Source organism: Aquarana catesbeiana, linkage group LG03, assembly GCF_042186555.1.
Source record: "Aquarana catesbeiana isolate 2022-GZ linkage group LG03, ASM4218655v1, whole genome shotgun sequence".
Lineage (NCBI taxonomy): Eukaryota > Metazoa > Chordata > Amphibia > Anura > Ranidae > Aquarana > Aquarana catesbeiana.
Window position 1 is genome coordinate 49,611,425 of NC_133326.1, and position 20,574 is coordinate 49,631,998.

Sequence of the window (20,574 nt, forward strand, 5' to 3'; positions counted from 1 at the left end):
TATTTTTATACATAGTTACATTGTTCCAGGATGGTTCAATGTAACTATGTACTGTATATACCATTCTTGGCCAATACCCCTGGAAGCTGGAAATCACTGAAGTAGACACCGCTACTTCAGAGACATCAACTTGCTTCCAGGTCCTGCAGCGAGCAGCTGCACTCCTATATTCTGAATACAGGAGGTCAGGCACCATTCATAGTGCAGGAAGTCAGCTGCGCATAACAGGACCTGGAAGCAGTGGAGTGGAGCGGCGGTGATTTCCAGCTTCCAGGGGGATTAGCCAGGTATGGTATATACATTCTGCAGTTATAGTAATTTAAGCTGGGCCAATGTAACTATGTATAATAAAGCCATACTTGGAATTCTTCTTTAAAAAGTGTTTTATACCGCCAGGCTTGTTGGTAATTCTGTTCTGCTTTATACACCAGTATAGAATATTAGTACTTTGGATACTGCCAAATTTATTTACAAACTATCATTGTATTTCCACTGCATTAGTAACGTATTTTTTGCCATAGTTCAACTTTTATCGGCTTATAGCAGCCAGAACAGTGAAGGATGATCGGTTTCTTTGAGTTACCGCATTGTCCAAGTTGCTCTTTTCCTTGCTAAATATATCTGTAAATCATTTTAGGTTTAATGAAGAGGTGATCCATAGCAACTTGTATGATGTCCCTGTGCTGGAGTTGTCCCAGTGAAAGATGAGTTTTGTGCTATGTTGCTGTGGGATTCTGCACCCTTCACATTTTAAATTAACCGATCATGAAATCATGTAGTGTACAAAGTGCACCAACTGAAAGCAATCAATAATCTTGAGTGTTCTCTCTTGTCAGACAGCTTACTGATTCTTTTTTTATTTTTTGTAATGCAAAAATAGCATGGTGCACCCCTCACCCTCTTGTTTCTACCTCTTATCCCCCTAGATTTTAGCTTCTACTGGTAGCCTCCACCCCCCCCCCACCCCCCTTAACAGCATGTGGTGGTTTTTCCCCTGCTGTCCATAGCAGCTGTCAAATTTGAAATCCGTACAGGCAGGGAGCAGGAGGTAGAGTCTGCAGAAGCCTGGCATTGCACCTGCAATGCACCGATCGTGAGTGCAATGCTTTGCAGGGCTCTGTGAAAAAAAAGAAAATGCACATTTTTATCCTGCAAAAATATTATATTTTATGTATATATATATTTTTTATACAGATGAACTTAGCCTTTAAATGTGCTAGTTTTTGTTTTTTATTACCTTTACTATACCCCACTTTTTTCTGCTATTCTGCACTCTACTGTCTACAATTATATATACAGTGCTCAGCATAAATGAGTACACCCCTTTTGAAAAGAGAGTTTTTTTGTTTTTTTTTTAATCTTTTTTATTGAGTAAAAAGACATACAAACAAACAACAGTAACCTGCCACAGCCTTGAAACTAGACCCACGCAGGAGTCAGTGCCAGCCGGCAATGTGGTCTGCTTCCATCATTAATGTCATACAGCTGTAGCACGTCAACGAAAAAAACAAAAAACAAACAAACAAACTTAGTACTGTATTGACTCCTGCTCAATTGAAGTAACTAAGGATCAAGTCTATCCGTCGAGGCCTAATGGACAATAATAGATATCAAATAAACCCATATCAGAAATTACATTAAAAAAAAAGACATCCAATGTATCTACATCACTTTCACCCGTGGAGTGGTATCTTGTACAGGTTCAATCAGTCTGCGGTTGCCATGGAGGCCTCAGCTAACCATTTGGCCCACACTTTGTCGTATTTTTTTGGGCATCCCCTATTTTGGTAGGTTTCTTTATAGAGTGGTAATATTTTATTGACATGTGATTTCCATAACAATAGGGATGGCGGAGCATGTTTTTTCGAAAAGAGAGATTTTAATAAATATCTCAATGAACACAAGAACAATTTCCAAAATTTTGACAAAACTGAGTTTTTTATAGATCATTTGTTTAGCTCATTACATGAAAGTAAGGATACTAATATAACTTAGATTACAAAATCTTCAGTTTTACTCAAATAAGTTGATGCAGAAATACATTTTGTATGACCTCCATGATTTGAAAAGACAGCACCAAGCCTTCCAGGCATGGAATGAACAAGTTGGCGATATATTGAAAAATCCATCTTTTTTTCCATTCTTCAAGAACGGCCTCTTTTACAGCCTGGATGCTGGATGGAGAGTGGTGCTCAACTTGTCTCTTCAGAATTCCCCATAGGTGTTCGATTGGGTTCAGATCAGGAGACATACTTGGCCCTTGAATCACTGTCACCCCGTTCTTCTTCAGAAATGCAACAGTGGCCTTAGATGTGTGTTTTTGCATTGTTATCATGTTGGAAATGTGCACGACGACCAAGTGCATGGAGTGATGGTAGCATCTTCTCTTTCAATATAGAGCAGTACATCTATGAATTCATGATACCATCAATGAAATGCAGCTCCCCGACACCAGCACGACCATGCAGCCCCACAGAAGGACACTGCCACCACCATGTTCTCTGTAGGCACCATGCATTTTTCTTTGGACTCCTCACCTTTGCAACGCCATACAGTTTTGAAGTCATCAGTGCCAAAAACATTTATCTTGGTCTCATCACTCCAGAGTACAGGGTCCCAGTAGTCTTCTTTTTCAGCATGGGCCCTGGCAGATTCTAGACCCTTTAGGAGAGGCTTCCTTCAGAGATGACACCTATGCATGCCATTCCCCTGCAGTGTACACCATATTGTGTCAAGGGAAACAATCACCGCAGTTTGGCTTTCTACTTCTTTAGCTAACTGCAGTGAACTTGCATGGTCATTTCTTCAACCCTTCTCATCAGAAGACACTCCTGTCGAGGTGTTAAGTTCCGTGGATGGCCTGGATGTCTCAGTGAGAAGGTTGCAGTTCCATCTTTGTAAAATTTTTGTATCGCTTTTGTTACAGTATTCTGATAAGTAAAGCTTTGCCGATCTTCTTATACCCTTCACCATTGTGTAAAGAAATGATTTTCTTTCTCAGGCCTTGTGACATTTCTCTTCAATGTGGTGCCATTGCTGACAGCATGAAATGGAAAGGGGTTTTCTTTGTTAAGTAACACCCTTTTATAATCAACTGTCTGCTGGACACCTGTTTAACTGTTTAAGACCGCCCCACATACATATACTGCGGCAGGGCGGCCCTTAAGCGTGAAATCACATACCTGTACTTGATTTCTTTAAAGGGCTCTGGGGCACGCGCCGCCAGAGCCCCGCTCCTGCTGTGATTGGACACAGCGGGAGCCAGTCAGAGGGTCCAGCAGCTGCGATGGCCACCGGGAGCCACCGATCGTTCACAGGAGAGGCAGAACGGCGGTTTGCCTATGTAAACAAGGCAGACTGCCGTTCTGTGAGGGAGGAAAATGGAGATCTTGTGTTTCTGCTAAGCAGCAACACGGATCTCCTTTTTTCCTCCAGTCACAGCATTCTCCCCACAGTAGGAAAGCACTCTCTAGGAGCACATGTAACCCTTTTATTGCCCCTTGCCAGTGTCATTTATACAGTGACAGTGCTTTTTTTTTTTTTTAGCACTGATCACTGTATTGGTGTCACTAGTCCCCAAAAAGTGTCAGTTAGTGTCAGAATTGTCCACCGCAATGTCTTACTAAAAATCACTGATCGCCGCCATTACTAGTAAAAACAATAAAAAATAAAAAGTCCATAAATCTATCCCATAGTTTGTAGACGCTATAACTTTTGCGCAAACCAATCAATATATACGCTTGGGATTTTTTTCCCAAAACATGTATACATGAATACATATTGGCCTAAATTGATGTAGAAATTCGATTTTTTTAATTTTTTATTTTATTGGATGTGTTTTATAGCAGAAAGTAAAAAATATTGGGTTTTTTTTTCAAAATTGACAGTCTTTTTTTGTTTATAGCGCAAAAAATGCAAAGGTGATCAAATACCAGCAAAAGAAAACTCTATTTGTGGGAAAAAAAGGACATAGATTTTATTTGGTTACAGCATTGCACAACCACGCAATTGTCAGTTAAAGCAATGCAGTGCAGTATCGCAAAAAATCGCCTGGTCAGGAAGGGGGTACAACCTTCCAGGGCTGAAGTAGTTAATGAATAATTAGACTCACCTGTAGTTGAATTCTTGTTAATTAGGATTTTGTTGTCTAAAATTTAGCTTTGCTTCAAAGACTTTCATTGGGGTGTATTCATTTTTGAAACTTGGTCTTGAATGAATGTAAGTGTACACAGTATCTCACAAATGTGAGTACACCCCTCAAATTTTTGTAAATATTTTATTATATCTTTTCATGTAACAATACTGAAGAAATGACACTTTGCTACAATGTAAAGTAGTGCGTGTACAGCTTGTATAACAGTGTAAATTTGCACAGACATTAATGTCTAAACCGCTAGCAACAAAAGTGAGTACACCCCTAAGTAAAAATGTCCAAATTGGGCCCAATTAGCCATTTTCCCTCCCCAGTGTCACGTGGCTCATTAGTGTTACAAGGTTTCAGGTATGAATGGGGAGCAGGTGTGTTAAATTTGGAGTTATCGCTCTCAGTCTCTAATACTGATCACTGGAAGTTCAACATGGCACCTCATGGGAAAGAACTGAGGATCTGAAAAAAAAAGAATTGTTGCTCTACATAAAGATGGCCTAGGCTATAAGAAGATTGCCAAGAACCTGAAACTGAGCTGCAGCACAGTGACCAAGACCATACAGCGGTTTAACAGGACAGGTTCCACTCAGAAACAGGCCTCACCATGGTCGAACAGAGAAGTTGAGTGCACGTGCTCAGCGTCATATCCAGAGGTTGTCTTTGGGAAATAGACAGTGCTCAGCCCATACAGTCTGCATGGTTGTCATCCCAGAAGGAAACCTCTTCTAAAGATGATGCACAAGAAAGCCCGCAAACAGTTTGCTGAAGACAAGCAGACTAAGGACATGGTTTACTGGAACCATGTCCTATGGTCTAATGAGACCAAGATAAACGTATTTGGTTCAGATGGTGTGAAGCGTGTGTGGTGGCAACCAGGTGAGGAATACAAAGACAAGTGTGTCTTGCCTACAGTCAAACATGGTGGTGGGAATGTCATGGTCTGGGGCTGCCGGCACTGGGGAGCTACAGTTCATTGAGGGAACCATGAATGCCAACATGTACTGTGACATACTGAAGCAGAGCATGATCCCCTCCCTTCAGAGACTGGGCTGCAGGGCAGTATTCCAACATGGGAACGACCCCAAACACACCTCCAAGATGACCACTGCCTTGCTAAAGAGGCTGAGGGTAAAGATGATGGACTGGCCAAGCATGTCTCCAGACCTAAACCCTATTGAGCATCTGTGGGGCATCCTCAAATGGAAGGTGGAGGAACGCAAGGTCTCTAACATCCACCAGTTCCGTGATGTCGTCATGGAGGAGGTTTTGGCTAGTTTGGCTAGTTTATCAGGAACTGGTCAAAATTCACACAGTGTATGGTGAGCCTTAAACTTCTGGGCACAGTACGCTTGAGTTCCGGTTTGCATTCTTGTCCAGCCTGCAGCTGCACAATGATGGATAAACAGCACATGAAAGAAGCCATCCTTGTTCTCTCTCTCCTTCCAAATGGTTTGAGTGCTAGACTGACAGTACTGCTAAGCTATACAATTCTGATTGACTTGGTGTGCTAACTTTGCCAAGTGCAGTCTCTATTGCAGATATTACAGGAGGTTAACACCAAGAAAGATTAGGGTATTCTTTGTAAAAATACTTTTTATAGTTTCCAATGAATACCTATCTGGATTATATTGTGTTTTCATGTCTGCTTGGAGCTCCACTTTAAAAAATAGACTCTTTTAGAAGAGAAACACCAGGAGGACACCTGGAATGGTAATGGTGCTTATGACTGGGGCATTTAAGAGTCTATGCTTCTAAACTGATGGCGTAAATTTTTGATCCCTAGAAACAAGAGGGTTATGTGATGTTTCTAGTGATACTGGGACAGTTCATTGAATAAAATGCCTACATTAAATATAATGTTTTTTTTATGTATAGGAAGTGTGGAGTTTGGGCCAGAAGTCACATCGTCTGATAAAAGTATTAAAGTTCTTCTAAACGCTCAGGATAAGGTAAAAAAATACTTTTTTTTTTTTTTTTTAAATATGTAAGACCTTTAACTTAACTTGCAGAAGACCCAGTACAGCTATTTTCCAGTGTTAATGCCTGATACTGAGCTAGCTGACACCATCCTCTTACATAATATTGCCATACATAGACAGCCCAGCAGAACTGGCAGTAGTGTTTAAAGTAGGGATGCACCGAAACCATTTTTTTTACGAGTACGAGTTCCGATACTTTTTTTTTTTTTTTTTTTTAGTACTCGCCGATACCAATTACCGATACCTACCGCAACGGTTTTGTTTTCACTTCAGCTGTCAGCAATGGTACAAAGAATTGAAAAGTTATTTACAAATGAAATAGATTTTTTTTTTCATTTTGCACTTTTTTAATGTGAAATGTGTAAATATATGTTAATATATATGTGTAAAAATATTCACTAACAAAGCAAACAAAAGAAAAGTTTTCATTGTTTATCGTTTCTAAAATAGACGTGAACAAAAAAAAAAAAAAAGCAGGAAAATAATAAATAAATGGAGCATAGGGAGTTAATTAAGGCTGATTAGAGTAAATTAAGGGTTAATAAGGGTTTAAACAGAGGAACATTTGTTCATCCCTTTGATCTACAAATGAAGAAACAGAAAGATACAAAAAGAAACAATGTTTCTTTTAATTGTAGTGTTTCAGCGGCTGAGCAATGTTGTTAACCGCTTCCCGACCGCTGCACGACGGTATACGTCGACAGAATGGCACGGGTGGGCAAAAGGGTGTAGCGGGTGCCGCGCACTCTAAGTCCGCCGGGTGCCCGTGATCATGTCATGAAGAGGTAGAATGGGGAGATGCTTTTGTAAACATAGCATTTCCGCATTCTGCCTAGTGTCATGACAGAGATCACTGCTCTCTGTCATCAGGAGCAGTGATCGCTGTCATGTGTGTTAAAGCTCATCCCCCCCACGGTTAGAATCACTCCCTAGGACACACTTAACCCCATCATCGCCCCCTAGTGGTTAACCCCTTCACTGCCAGTGTCATTTACACAGTAAGCAGTGCATTTTTATAGCACTGATCGCTGTATAAATGACAATGGTCCCAAAATAGTGTCAAAAGTGTCTGATGTGTCCCCCATAATGTCGCAGTCATGATAAAAATTGCGGATCGCCGCCATTACTAATTAAAAAAAAAATTAATAATAAAAATGCCATAAAACTAGCCCCTATTTTGTAGGCGCTATCAATTTTGTGCAAACCAATCAATATACGCTTATTGCAATATATTAATATATTTTTGGGGGATATTTATTATAGAAAAAGTAAAAAATATTACTTTTTTTTCAAAATTGTCGCTCTTTTTTTGTTTATGATGCAAAAAATAAAAACCGCAGAGGTGATCAAATACCACCAAAAGAAAGCTCTATTTGTGGGAAAAAAAGAACGTCAATTTTGTTTGGGTGCAACTTCGCACAACCGCACAATTGTCAGTTAAAGCGACACAGTGCCGAATCGCAAAAAGTGCTCTGGTCAGGAAGGGGGCAAATCCTTCCGGGGCTGAAGTGGTTGATAAACATTGCCGGCTGCTTTTTTTTTTTTTTTTGACAGCTCCAATTACCGGACTTCTTTTAACACTTCAGCTGTCAACAGGGGAGACTACTGACAGCTCAAAGAACCGAGCCTGAAAGTATCGGTTTCAGGTATCAGTGCATTTGCACAAGTACCGATACTTGTGCAAATACTCGTTATCGATACCGATACTAGTATCGATGCAACCCTAGTTTAAAGGGAATCTGTCAGGATAGAAATAAGGGAGGTGCCATAGTCAGGGCATTCGGAGGGGTCAGAGAACACCTGAAGTCTGACAGCTGCTTTCCTATTCACTGATTGCCCCTGCACACTGCCTTTCATCTTCTGAGTGCATGCAATATGTGAGATCGGGCAGCAACTTTCAGACTTCAGGTGATCTCTGACCAGATCGGGATCCTCCATAAGTCAATCTAGGCAGGAGCCCTAAAACCAAGTTGACATCCAGCTGCAAACGTCATGCTTCCTGCAGAAAATCGGTGGGATGGAACAACTGGGGAAATCTATACATCTGCTAGTCACTTTACAGGGGAAGATGGAGATGTAGGCATTTGCATCTAATGAGGCCACGCCTGTACAGACAATGTAAATGTAGCGACTTCTCTGTGTTTATTGCACTTCTTGTCAATGTTTATCAAAGGGATGGGGGGACTAAAGTTGCTTCCTTGCCACTTTTCGTAATTCCTCAGTGCTTCTAAAGCTGGCCATACACATGTAGTATACAGATTCTTCCATCCACTTTACCCAACGCAGCTGGTTGAATCTCCTGCTGCAGCTATGTTTTTTAAAAGCCAGCTCCATCCACTGTCAAAATACCTAATCAGCGGCTGCATCTGAATAGATGCAGTCACTCCTCGGCTGACCGTTTTCCACCTGGCTCCTTCGATTTTTCTATCCTGCAAGCCGACAAGGCCACCATTTGTCTGGTTCCTCAGAAGATATCTGTAATTTGCTCTGTATATGACTAGCTTAACTCCCTGACACTCTGTCACAGCTAAATTGTCAGACATATTTATGGCTGGTTCACTTAAAACTGGTGTTGTAGGTCATATACAGTGCCTTCAAAAAGTAAAAAGTATTCATACCCCTTGAAATTTTCCACATTTTGTCATGTCACAACCAAAAGCGTAAATGTATTTTATGTGAAAGATCAACACAATGTCGCACATAATTGTGAAGTGGAAGGAAAATGATAAATGGTTTTAATTTTTTTTTTGCAAATGAATATGTGAAAAGTGTGGTGTGTATTTGTATTCAGCCCCCCCCGAGTCAAAACTTTGTAGAACCACCTTTCTCTGTAATTAAAGCTGCAAGTCTTTTTGGGGATGTCTCTACCAGCTTTGCACATCTAGAGAGTGACATTTTTGCCCATTCTTCTTTGCAAAATAGCTCAAGCTCTGTCTGTCTGTTGGATGGAGAGCACCTGTGAACAGCAATTTTTAAGTCTTGCCACAGATTCTCAATTGGATTTAGGTTTGGACTTTGACTGGGCCTTTCTAATACATGAATATACTTTGATCTAAACCATTCCATTGTAGCTCTGGCTGTATGTTTAGGGTTGTTGTCCTGCTGGAAGGTGAACCTCCGACCCAGTCTCAAGTCTTTTGTAGACTAACAGGTTTTCTTCTAAGATTGCCCTGTATTTGGCTCCATCCATCTTCCCATCAACTCTGACCAACTTCCCTGTCCCTGCTGAAGAAAAGCATCCTCACAACATGATGCTGCCACCACCATGTTTCACGGTGGGGATGGTGTGTTCAGGGTGATGTGCAGTGTAAGTTTTCCGCCACACATAACGTTTTGCTTTTAGACCAAAAAGTTCAATTTTGGTCTCATCTGACCAGAGCACCTTCTTCCACATGTTTGCTGTGTCCTCCACATGGCTTCTTGCAAACTGCAAATGTAACTTCTTATGGCTTTCTTTCAACAATGGCTTTCTTCTTGACACTCTTCCAAAAAGGCCAGATTTGTGGAGTGCAGGACTAATAGTTGTCCTGTGGACAGATTCTCCCACCTGAGCTGTGGATCTCTGCAGCTCCTCCAGAGTTACCATGGGCCTCTTGGCTGCTTCTCTGATTATTGCTCTCCTTGCCCGGCCTGTCAGTTTAGGTGGTCGGCCATGTCTTGGTAGGTTTGCAGTTGTACCATACTGAATCCATCATCCAAAAATGGAAAGAACAGTGCTCCGTGAGATGTTCAAAGCTTGGGATATTTTTATATTTATTTATATTAAAATAAATTACACACATGTGGACTCTATTTATAAATTAATTGACTTCTGAAGGCAATTGGTTATACTAAATTTTAGTTAAGGGTATCAGAGTAAAGGGGCCTGAATACAAATGCACGCCACACTTTTCAGATATTTATTTGTAAAAAAAAAATTGAAAACCATTTATCATTTTCCTTCCAAAATTTCAAGGGGTATGAATACTTTTTCAAGGCACTGTACATGTAAAAGAATTCCCCAAAAATGATCCGGCCACCCCTCTCAGTGTACTCTGACTATCAGTGGTGAGGGTGTGTACTTGCTCCGAATTATTTTACAGAAGGGCGTGCACAGACAGCAAATTCTTCTGGTTTGGCCAGTTTAGGAAGTCCACTATCAGCAGAAGTTTGTATTGTAGCAGTCCTCCCAACTTTAGAAACAATTTTTTTTAAATAGGTTATTTTTAGATAGCCAAGCTCTGTCAGTTGAAGCTGTATATAACCATAATGTTTAGTTCTTCATTTAGAGCTTAGTATTGAATAGTCATTTATTTTGTCTTGACCATCATTAGTTTATAATGTGACAAAACCTCTTTGTGACTGTCTGATATGGAAGAGCGGTTTGCATATTAGTAGTCCTGCCAGCTTTACCAGTCCAGCCTGCTTTACAAACTGAGACAGAATTGTTATATTGTTGGTTATGCGGAGTGAACTGAACATTCCTTCCTTTAGAGACCATACAACTAAAACTGAAACTAACGTTTTTGTTCAGAGTGCTGTTCTTCAATATTTAAATAAACTCAATTCATAGAAATGGCTTTACAGTCCATAGCTGTTCAGAATTTCCTGTGCTCATTGTTATATATAAAAGCATCCCCTTACCATCACTGACTCCTAGGACATTCCTGATCTTCAGTATCCTATAGTAATAAATATATATATATATATATATATATATATATATATATATATATATATATATATATATATATTATGTATATATAGACTCACCGGCCACATGTTGGCAACGTAACATGCTAACATGACCTGTGTACAAATATCCTTAAAAAAATACATAAAGGTGAACCAGCGTGTTTTGCTAAAGTTGGGTTGTATGCTGTACCAGTAATAACAGATATCCTTGTGATATGACCTCTATGCAGTTTGCTTTTGATCTGTTTATGCAGTGCGTTTTGCTTTCTTGCACACGCAATTCTGAAAATTTTTTTGTATGCATTTTGCATTTTTTTTATGCTTTTCTTTTGGCCAAATTGTTGGGCAGATTAAAAATGCAAATCACAGTAAAATCGCAGCAAAAAACGCACTAATTACTTTTCTGCAGCTTCTCCATTGAAGTCTATTGAACCAAAAATGCACTGTTTTGCAGTTAGACCCCTTTTCACACTGGGGCCGCGTTAGCGCTAAAGCGCCACTCCTTTTTTTCTAGCGGCGCTTTAACGCTGTTTAAGCGACGCTTTTCGGCTGGTAGCGGGGAGCTTTTAACCCCAATGAAGGGGCCGAACAACGGGGGCGCTTCCGAATCCCTTTTCAGGCGCTTTGGAAGCGCTGCACATTTATTTCAATAGGCAGGGCGTTTTGGGAGCGCTAAATACAGTGCTCCCAAACCGACCCAAATATGCTGCTTGCAGGACTTTTGCTAACGTCCCGCAAGTGCACCGCCCTAGTGTGAAAAGTCACGCTGAAATGAATGGGAGGCAGTTTTCAGGCGCATTACAGGCGCCTTCGTGTGAAAGGGGTCTATAAAAAAAGTCTCTGACCCTTTCTAAGAAATGTTTCGGCTGAAAAAAGCATAGATGTGAACATGTATGTTATGTGTAAGGTATGAACATGTAAGGTATGTTCAACTATGTTAAATGGACTGTAGTGCGTTTCTGCAAAAAGCACTAAAAAAAACACATAGGTGTGAACCAGGACTTAGTAATGCATTTTCCACATTTGGAAAATGGAAACCAATAATACATTGATCTGTGATGCATGGTATAAATATAAATGTTATAGTGTAGTTTCTAAATAACACTTTTAGAAAAAGAGTGTGATTGCAAAAAAACATATATAGGCTGTTGCATAATTTCTAATTAGGTCCCATTTAATATTTAGATATAGAACACAACCGAACTGTGACTTGTTAGACATTTCTTTACTCTCCTTCACAGCTTTCATTGATGCCACTTGCCAAATGCAGAAATAAATATTGGTGCATCTAAAATATATTTAAAGTGGTTCTAAAGGCTCAAGGTTTTTTACCTTCTATTATTCTATGCATTAAAGTAAAAAACCTTCTGTGTGCAGCAGCCCCGCCCCCAATACCCGAGCCCCATCTCGATCCAGCGATGTGTACGGCTGTCCGGGGACTCCTTCTCCTCATTATGTGATAGAGCAGCAAGCCCTATTGGTTCCCGCTGCTGTCAATCATAGCCAGTGAGCCAATGAGGAGAGAAGGGGCGGGGTCAGTACATGGCTCTGCATGTAAATGGACACACGGAGCCTCGATAGAAGGCTGCTAGCTCTGGAGGTACTTGGCAGGAAGGAGGGGCCAGGAGCGCTGGCAGGGCACATGAAAAGAGGAATGGGGCTGCTCTGTGCAAAACCACTATGCAGAGCAGTTTTTATTTTTTTTATTTTTTATTCTGCCTTTTAAATATCGCTTTAAATCTTGACCATATAGCAGATTGCTGTAATTGAGCAAAAACTGTTGGTCTTAGTTATCCATAATCTTTCAGACACCAACCTTTGACAGAGGTAGTCCCGAACTCTGTCCTGGAAACTTGGCTAGAATCCCATACTAGATTGTAATTAAAGTATATTCTGACATTAGGGGAGGCTACTATCTTTGAACTTCTACACATCTTTGAAAAATGCATAATGTATAACATGTACAGATGACATGCTGATTTCTTTGTGATCTTTCTAGGTATTTGGTGAAATTCGGAATGAACATTTTTCCAATATCTTCAGCTTTCTGAGTCAGAAAGCTCGCAATCTGCAAAGTCAGTATGATGTAAGTAATTCGATTTATGCAAGCCAATTGTCCATGTCCAAATTGCAGCAGTAATTAAAATTGAACTTCTACAGTGAAAGGTGGAAAAGTGAGCAGGTTCTCAGTCTATTTCTCTAGTCACATCCGTCTAGATTTAGGGGTAAGCTCCAGCGGGTTCAGACATGAGTCCAAATTGCCTGAGCTATGCCGAGAGGAAGCTGTCAAAGTACAAAGCAAATCATAGGTGTCAGGAGCATGCCTGTCCTGCATCCGCATGTATACAAGGGGCATGCATGTGCCTGGACACACCTGACCTCATCCCTGTCCCACATACGCTGCTTTTACTACATTGTTCTTTATCCTACCATACTGTGGAGTTCACACATTCTCCTCTGGCCAGCTTAGTAGCTTCTAGATTCAGATATATGTGTGCAAGGGGCTCCTTTGGCCAGTTGATAATAGAGAGCCATCTGCTGTATTTTCCCTAATATAGTGTTTCCCAAGTGTGGCCTCAATTCCCAGCAACATTTATGACTTTTTTCTGATAACAATGTATGCCCATATAAACTTATGGACATATACAGGCATATGTCTGCATGGAGTTTGTGTGTTCTCCCTGTGCTTTTCGTAGGTTTCCTCCAGGTACTCCAGTTTCCTCCCACACTAGGTTAATTGGTAGGTTAATTGGCTCCTCCTTAAATTGGCCCTAGTATATATATACATTGGGGACGGAAAGTATTCTGACCCCCTTAAATTTTTCACTCTTTGTTAAATTGCAGCCATTTGCTAAAATCCATTTAAGTTATTTTTTTTCCTCATTAATGTACACACAGCACCCCATATTGACAGAAAAACACAGAATTGTTGAAATTTTTGCAGATTTATTAAAAAATAAAAACTGAAATATCACATGGTCCTATTCAGACCCTTTGCTCAGTATTTAGTAAAAGCACCCTTTTGATCTAATACAGCCATGAGTCTTTTTGGGAAAAATGTTTTTCACACCTGGATTTGGGGATCCTCTGCCATTCCTCCTTGCAGATCCTCTCCAGTTCTGTCAGGTTGGATGGTAAACGTTGGTGGACAGCCATTTTTAGATCTCTCCAGAGATGCTCAATTGGGTTTAAGTCAGGGCTCTGGCTGGGCCATTCAAGAACAGTCACGGAGTTGTTGTGAAGCCACTCATTCGTTATTTTAGCTGTGTGCTTAGGGTCATTGTCTTGTTGGAAAGTAAACCTTCGGCCCAGTCTGAGGTCCTGAGCACTCTGGAGAAGGCTTTCGTCCAAGATATCCCTGTACTTGGCCGCGTTCATCTTTCCCTCAATGGCAACCAGTCGTCCTGTCCCTGCAGCTGAAAAACACCCCCACAGCATCATGCTGCCACCACCATGCTTCACTGTTGGGGCTGTATTGGACAGGTGATGAGCAGTGCCTGTTTTTTTCCACACATACCGCTTAGATTTAAGGCCAAAAAGTTCTATCTTGGTCTCATCAGACCAGAGAATCTTATTTCTCACCATCTTGGAGTCCTTCAGGTGTTTTTTGCAAACTCCATGTGGACTTTCATGTGTCTTGCACTGAGGAGAAGAAAATATTACAGCGCACACATGCAAAAAAGACATTTACCTCAAGCAAGGCTAGTTTAAAACACCTAAGCATTTCTAGAAAAACATTTTCAAAAATATGGGGATTTGGTCACACCATATTGCTATATGGTGCTAAGCCCACTTACTGCGACAAAGTACCCCATAATCATATCTTGTTTGCACTGAGGAGAGGCTTCCATCGAGCCACTCTACCATAAAACCCTGACTGGTGGAGGGCTGCAGTGATGGTTGACTTTCTACAACCTTCTCCCATCTCCCGACTGCATCTCTGGAGCTCAGCCACAGTGATCTTTGGGTTCTTCTTTACCTCTCTCACCAAGGCTCTTCTCCCCCGATAGCTCAGTTTGGCCGGACGGCCAGCTCTAGGAAGTGTTCTGGTCGTCCCAAACGTCTTCCATTGAAGGATTATGGAGGCCACTGTGCTCTTAGGAACCTTAAGTGCAGCAGAAATGTTTTTGTATGCTTGGCCAGATCTGCGCCTTGCCACAATTCTGTCTCTGAGCTCTTCAGGCAGTTCCTTTGACCTCATCATTCTCATTTGCTCTGACATGCACAGTGAGCTGTAAGGTCTTATATAGACAGGTGTGTGGCTTTCCTAATCAAGTCCAATCAGTATAATGAAACACAGCTGGACTCAAATGAAGGTGTAGAACCATCTCAAGGATGATCAGAAGAAATGGACAGCACCTGAGTTAAATATATGAGTGTCACAGCAAAGTGTCTGAATACTTAGGACCATGTGATATTTCAGTTTTTCTTTTTTATTAAATCTGCAAAAATATCAACAATTCTGTGTTTTTCTGTCAATATGGGGTGCTGTGTGTACATTAATGAGGAAAAAATGAACTTAAATGATTTTAGCAAATGGCTGCAATATAACAAAGAGTGAAAAATTTAAGGGGATCTGAATACTTTCCGTCCCCACTCTATGTATGCATACAACTTAGATAGTAAGTTCCTTTAGGGCAGGGACTGATGTGAATGTACAATATTTGTAAAAGTGCTGTGTAAATTGTTGGCACCCACCATATAAACCATAAATAAGTAAATACAGCAAAACCTTGGTTTGAGAGCATTTTGCTAGACGAGCAACATTTTTTAATAAATTTTGACTTGATATACAAGTGATGTCTTGATATACGAGTAGCGTCATGTCACAACTGAGTATAAAAGTGAAGAGAGGCGCCTCTAGGTCTAGCAATTTGGTTACATTTAATGAAGGTACAACATTTAGCAACATATTGCTACACTTAGAGGCTCCTCTCTTCTCTTTTATACTCAGTAGGTCTTGCTGGATTTTGCTTCTAATCCGCTTGTGGAGGCTTCCATTTGTGGATGGACACACAACCTGTCACATTGCTATAATCTTCTTATATGGACTGAAGGACCTATGAATAAATGGTTGTGGAACAAATCATCTGAGTTCCATTATTTCTTATAGGTGAAATTTGCTCTGATATACGAGTGCTTTAGATTACAAGAATATTTCTGGAAGGAATTATATTCGCAATCCAAGGTTTTACTGTACTTAAACTAGCAACACAGCCACAAATCAGACTGCCACTCATTTACCACACTTTTCCACAATTTTTTACACTCTTGGCTAAAATCCTGGCAGCCAACTTCAACAGATTTAGCATTGGAGATGAGACAACATTTCATGCAAAACAGACGCAGTATTAAGAAGTGGTCAGGGACAGGTTTATGCCTCAAAAAAGGGAAAAGCCACAAAATTGGCAAAACAATCCTTGTACCTATATAAAAATAGTTAAAAAACGTCAACTTGTTACACCTGTTAGATCTAAATCAGGAGCCATGATTAAGGCCTAACTGCTGAAACGTGTTGGCATTTATTGTTTTTTTTTTTACCAGTGTTTAATAAAGGTACAAGTATTTTATCTGATTTTGTGGCACTCCCCTTTTCCCTTATTTGTGACAGTATATGGTTTAAAGGGGTTGTAAAGTCTCATGTTTTTTCACCTTAATGCATTCTATGCATTAATGTGAAAATCCTTCTTTGCTACCACTGTCCCCAAAGCCCCCCCCTTCTTTTTCTTACCTGAACCCATCCGCCACGTGCACGAGCCCAGCTCCAGCCATTGGCTCCCGCTGCTGTCAATCAAATCCAGTGACACGAGAACGGGGGGCGGGGGCACAGCCCTGCTGTCTGTGTCAATTGACGCAGCAGCGGGCCTCGGGAGCACACCCGCACGGGTGCCCCCATGGAAAGCGGCTCCCAGAAGAGGAGGATCGGGGCCACTCTGCGCAAAACCATTGCACAGAGCAGGTAAGTATAACATGTTTGTTATTTTTATTGTAAAGAATGGGAACCTTTACAACCACTTTAAAGAAAAAGAGTTGGGCTACTTAAATAGTACCTCATCCATTAATAAACATTACCAAAAAAGGACCTAATTATGTTGGACTTTACTGATACCAGAGAGGAATGGCCACACATTTATATAGAAAATATAAATGTTTATTACAAAATATTATTATTAAAAAACATTCATAAAATCATGAAAAAATACTCTAATTGGACGATATAAGCCATATAGTAGAACCACAAAAGTAAATCTTTTCTATATGGCTTATATTGTCCAATTAGAGTATTTTTTCATGATTTTATTAATGTTTTTTAATAATAATAATTTGTAATAAACATTTTTTTTTATTTTTATATACAAATGTGTGGCTGTATATGAAGGTTGTGAAGACCCTTTCAGGCTGAGTGCCTTGGGCTTGAAGTGGATGATCATTATCCATAGGTAGCAGCTCAGACACACCTTTTACAGGTTTTAGTCTGTCTTAAACAGGCCATACGTTGGGTCGAATTCTGAAAGAATTTTCTTACGAAAATCGTAACTAATAATTTTTTTTTCAATTTGGCACCATTAGTGGGTGGCAGCAACGGCCACTTTTCACGCAGCCATCGAGTTTGAGTGATCAAGCATGTTGGAAATTTTTGGAAAAGCATATGAATTTCTAATCAATGATGGGAGAATCGTGCGAGAAATGTAATTGAAAAAGAAATGAGCATCAGCTGTGACCTGGAAAGAATAGAAGATTCCCAGCCACGAAGAAAAATATTCTGTAGCAACATGCGGTGAAATTGAAGACTTGGTTGGTCGAATTTCGAAATCAATGGTGGTACCATCGGATCACAAAACACACAAAATTTCTGAATTTCCACAGAAAATTTGTTCGGAATTCGACCATGTATGGCCTGCATTAGTGATGCTTTAGAGCAGCAGAGGGAGGAATTTATAGATGAAGCTATTAAATATGTCTTGCTGTGTATTCATTCAAAAAATGCAAAACATTCTCTGAATGGTGCCCGTGCCGAGCGGCGGACCTTCTGTGTTCACAATGCATTAGGATGGCCATTCATGCTGGACCAATGTAATCATGTAAAGATATACAATTACGGGAATTCAATCTGCCTCAGAGGGAAGAGATGGCAGAAAAGCTGTAGACTGACTGAGTGAAGATACTGCTTCTCTGTGAGATGTTTGGTTCTCCTCCTCACTGTTTAAGCTCAGGTTCACATTGCTGCAGGTTAGAAATCATGCGAGTTTAGCTGAACTTGCAGGATTTCAACCCAGCAATACAGTCCGACTTCGGGGGCGATTTGACAGACATCTGTGCGGGTTTATGCACCGATGTCTATATAAATCGCCCCCACGAAGTCGCCAAAAGTAGTACAGGAACTACTTTTAGGAATCGATGCGCGCCACAAAGTCGACGCCGCACTGATTCGTACAGTGTCATTGCCGCCAATAGCCGCCGATTTGGCATGCGATTTGACATGTCAAATCGCATGCCAAATCAGATCAATGTGAACTTAAGCTTAATCTGATCAAAATAGGTGTTTGATCACAGCTTTTTGATTGTAACCTCATTGTGGAATGCATGTATAAAAATGCTAACAATAAAAAAAACTTTGTGCTACAGCAACAAAAAAATATGTTCTTGTTAGCACAATTTTAATTTATATAACTCCCTGGTGACAGAATATGTTGACTGTAATGTGAGTGTGAACTACAGATACCCCTATGCTTATGCCCGTGAGTCCAACTAATCTTGTTTACAGACATGTATTGGGCACATTCATAGTTCAATTGCATTCTCTTACTCAATCTTAGAAACGTCAAGGAATGGACATTAAACAAATGAAGTCTTTTGTTTCCCAAGAACTGAAGGGATTGAAACAAGAACATCGGTTACTGAGTTTACGTATGTGGTAATCCTTCTAAACTCCTTACTTTATATTACTGCACAGTACCTAAAAGGGTTGTATACTGATTTTTGTATTCTTTTGGAAAGAGCAGTCACCCTGCTGTTTTGTAAATCAAGTGTTTTATACGATTAATGTTTCTTGCTGTTTTTGTATTTCAATTATTTTTATTAAGTTATTATACACATATAAAACCTTCCATATCATTCCAAAGACATATATACAAAACATTCAAGAAAAACACAAAAATGGAAAAATTGATCTATCTTAAAACACACACCTCTCTGAAGACCAAGTTTTAAAAGTGCTAGATAAATTTAAAGAAAAAGCAATATTACACCATCAACCCCCCTCCCCCCCCCCCCCCCCCCAAGAGAGAAAGAACCTCCCCCCCTCACTCCCCCCACCCATTATTCCTTACTGTGAAAAACCTATTCCCCTAAACCTCAATCTATTTTACTCTTACCAAATTATTTATTATTGAATAAATTCCCCAATTCCTTCCAGTAATATCGAATGCTCTCAGCAAATTTCTCATTATATAAGTGAATCTGTGTCCTTCCCTACCCATTTTATTTATTTATAAGGAGGAGAGAGCCTCATCTCTCTACCGCCAATATATTCTCCCCTGCAAATCGTGCATTCCTTCGTGTGTCAAAAAAAAAGGGGGGGAGAAAGAGGGGGCAGATGCTGGACCTCTAAATACTTCCCTCGTTTCCTATATAACTCACATATACCAGGGATTGTTTAAATTCCAACCAACCTTTCCAAGTGTTATCAAATCTTATTTCGGAATCATTTTGCGAATGTATTACTTCTTCCATAAGCCTAGTTTTGTCTACCTCCCTAAGCCAGTATTTTATCGTCTGTACTTTCTTTGACTTCCATTGTTTAGGGATTAATGCCTTCGCTGCATTCAACAAGAATGGAGTGATTGCCGCTCTGCATGGAACAAACATTACCACGGGTCTAGCCCAATTTCATTTCCACTAATTTTCTTAATTAGATCCAATATTTCCACCCAGTATGACTGAATCAGGTGGCACTGCCACCATATATGAGCTTCTTGCTGTTTTTGAACATAGGATAAAACATGTTGACACATTCATCTTGCATTTTATTTGTAAAAATGCAAACAAAAGAAGAAGAAAAAAAAAAAAAAAAGAGGTTAATGATAACTTTCATTTTTTTTTTTTATAAAGATATTGGGGCCTGTGAATCTATAATGAAGAGGAAAACCAAACAAGATTTTCAAGAATTACTGAAAACGGAGCACTGTGAGTATTTTACAAGATTTCAATATCTCTGTGTGTTTGGACCAATTCACTTAAGAAAATTATTTATTTCAATGGCAAACCACAGCTTACTACCTCCAAAACTTCTGTTTGAGCCACTTCAGGAAACCACCAATACTTTCTGTGAACAGTACAAACATCCACACCTGCAATTTTCTAAACTCTGACATCTGAGATGAGTAAGGTTCGCGTCAGACATACATTACCATTAGGTAAAGCTGTTACCCTGTTTAGATGATGTTGCTGTCATCGGTTTGACAACATCTAGTCTCAGTTTGAGGCGCTTCTAAAACATTCAGAATTCATTGACAGGTGCATTTGACCTGCAGTTGTTCACCTTCTGATCTGCCTTTGACCTGCTTCAATCAGATTTTCATTCACATGCTCTTGTATGGGAATGCAAACTCGTTTGAAGTGAACAGGACCATCCACTGCCTGGATTTTTTCAGTACCTCCCCGTGCCCAGATCATCTGGGGAAGAATGTTCTATGAGCATAGGGAGGGTGGGGGATTGTGCCCCAATATGGAGAAAATTAGAAATGTGGCTTGCTGCAAGAATTATACAAGGGT

The 20,574-nt window shown here is 40.2% G+C and overlaps 1 protein-coding gene across 3 annotated transcripts in view; it reads left to right on the top strand.

The window, feature by feature from the left end:
- VPS33B (VPS33B late endosome and lysosome associated) overlaps positions 1–20,574 on the top strand; it is a 67,264-nt gene that overhangs the window by 21,190 nt on the left and 25,500 nt on the right. For all 3 annotated transcript variants that reach the window (XM_073618496.1, XM_073618498.1, XM_073618497.1), the window contains 4 exons: positions 6,023–6,096; positions 12,800–12,886; positions 18,618–18,708; positions 19,912–19,986. In XM_073618496.1, coding sequence (XP_073474597.1) covers positions 6,023–6,096; positions 12,800–12,886; positions 18,618–18,708; positions 19,912–19,986 — 327 coding nt within the window. The remainder of the gene's footprint in view (positions 1–6,022; positions 6,097–12,799; positions 12,887–18,617; positions 18,709–19,911; positions 19,987–20,574) is intronic.